The sequence below is a fragment of the Naegleria gruberi genome (genome assembly GCF_000004985.1).
Source record: "Naegleria gruberi genomic scaffold NAEGRscaffold_598, whole genome shotgun sequence".
Classification (NCBI taxonomy): Eukaryota; Heterolobosea; class Eutetramitea; order Acrasida; family Naegleriidae; genus Naegleria; species Naegleria gruberi.
In genome coordinates, this window is record NW_003162945.1 from 1 (window position 1) to 2416 (window position 2416).

A 2416-nucleotide genomic window follows, 5' to 3' on the forward strand; every position below is an offset into this window, starting at 1 on the left:
GTTGGGTTGACTAAGAATTGGTTATTTACTCGCCCAAATTAAATTTCCAAATCATGTAACTTTCCCATGTATTAGTAAATATCAAATTAATAATAAATTTCACTTTTTTTTTAATTTTTTATATAAGGCAGTCCTTAACACTCTTTTTTTCCCTTAATTCTAAATAACTCTTGGATCAGATGACGAAACCTGAATTTTTTGAATAATTATGGATATATATAAATAATGACAATGCTACTAACTGTAATTGACATGTTTTATTATTTGCGAATAAACTTGAAACAAATCTATTCAAAGATTTGCTAATTTGTTAGTTGAAATTACAAAATCAAACAATGAAACTTGATCTGGTAACATATATAAATGCACACATCGAGTGGGGAAAGTTTCATGAAATAATAATGTGAAATTTGATCTTGGGAATGAAATCGTTAAGAACAAGTAGATTAAAGCCAACAACAAATGGAATAGCCTATTTTATTCAATTCATATTAGAACAATTTTAGAATGTTACTGTGTTATTGAGCTTAATATAATTTAGACTTCAAATGTAACATTTCCATCATCTTTTGCAAGCCTTTGGATTGAATTTCTTGTAGACGAGGATAGTTACGAGAGTTGTGAATGACAGATTCAAATCGAGCCATCAAAACTTGAACTCTATTCAACAACGCCTCATTGGAAGAGTAATGACGAAGTGTTTTGGTTGAGACAAAACTTATGACATCTCCATCGGATAGTCTATCACCAACTTCGTAGTTACGTCTAATCTCCTTGATAGTAGTTAGACCCCAATGTTTACCAGTGAAATCCTCATCAGCGGATTCCTCATCAAGGTCTTCATCAAGTTGATTAGCTTGTTGCAGAATAGGAGGAACAGCTTCAAGATGCTTTATTCTCTCACCCAAAGAAGTGATGGCGTTGAAAATAGCATCAAGGTTCTTTTCAGAACCAGCTTGGTTGTTATCCAAGGTTTTGCTTGTTGGGTCAACCACAGAGGGGAGTGAAGCTGAGCTACCATTGTCAGTTACTAGGATGTAACCTGACTTGTAGGTAGAAGTTGAAGATTTGCTTACTGAAACTCTTTGACGAATGTTGGAGATATTCGCTTTGCTTGGTGTTTGAACCATTTCAATATACTTAATTTTTTTGAGCATAAAATTATTTATCAACTCAATTTTATTGTTTACAATTTGTCGAAATGCTAACGTTGCATCGTTCCTCGCAACTCTACATTATTGAATCTTCTGTAGCCTTGTTGATTGTTGGATTGATAAGTATTACCTTGTCCTTGGTTGAAGTTGTTGTAGTTGTAGCCAGCTTGTCTAGTATTGTATCTAGTGAGGAACTTACGAAAATTAAGGGTTCTGCTAGCCCATTTGCTGACTTTTTCAATAGTTTCTGTGTTTGAATGGGCATTAAAAATGACTTTGAAGCAGCTGAAAACTTCTCTAACAGCTACAAATCAGGAGGTTCACTTAACCAAATCACCTCCAAACAACAAGAGAAGACGATTAAATCTGCTGAAAAAGTAAAAACAGCAGAAGATTAGATTTAACTCAGAAATATTCTAAATAAATTCAAATCCTTGAAGAATAAGTGGTAAATCAAGAATATCACTCTCTCAAACGCTTGCAGATTTCAATGACTCACCAAACATTCTTTGGTAAGAGTCGATGATGTGGTTTTTAAACCAATCATCTAGTTCATCAGCAACTCTTGCTCTTTTACCAGAAACCTCTTCAGATGGGTTGGACTCAAACAATTCCATCGAAGAAGCGAGAGCAGAAGCACCTTGTGAACCCACCTTGGCGTTGTTTGAGTCTTTGCCAGGTGATATCTTTTGTTGATTGTTCTTCTTGTTCTTCTTTGTGTCTTGAACAGGAGGAGGTGAAGGCATAGCAGAACCATCAGAAGAATTTGAGGTGGAAGGAGTTAAAACAATGACTCGTTGCTCGCTACCTGCAGAAGGTGAGCTAAGGTCTTTCGTTTTCTTGTTGTTCTTTGGTGTAGTTGGTGTTGGGGCCATTGTGATAATTTTTTGAGCATGGAAAAATACTCAACTTATATTTTATTAAGTTTACAATGAAAACAAGTCCATTCTTCACTTCGCTCAGAATTAGACATTTTGAAAAATGTTCTTCATTAACCAAATTAACTCCTGTTCGATGTATTAGGAAGAAATGTAGATTCTCAAACATTTCTTCCTAATACATATCCTCCAGTAAGCAATTGCCCAGACGTTTCACTGTTTGGTACATTAGGAAGATTTGTTGAGAAAGGCTAAACAAATGAACATTATTATTGGTAAGAAGAGAAAGAATGAGAAGACTTTGATATAAGGATTTGGTAAAAACAATACAAAAATTATGCACTCGAGTGGCATTGTTAGGTAAAGATATACATTTCTTTTGTA

General features: G+C 34.4%; 1 protein-coding gene across 1 annotated transcript; it reads right to left on the bottom strand.

Moving 5' to 3' along the window:
• Nucleotides 1-527: 527 nt before the first annotated feature.
• On the bottom strand, nt 528-2029 carry NAEGRDRAFT_54904 (uncharacterized protein; the record flags this gene model as incomplete). Its single annotated transcript, XM_002668152.1, has 3 exons — nt 528-1139; nt 1285-1337; nt 1654-2029. The coding sequence occupies 3 exons, from the start codon at nt 2027-2029 to the stop codon at nt 528-530; spliced, it is 1041 nt and encodes a 346-aa protein (XP_002668198.1).
• Nucleotides 2030-2416: the final 387 nt, after the last annotated feature.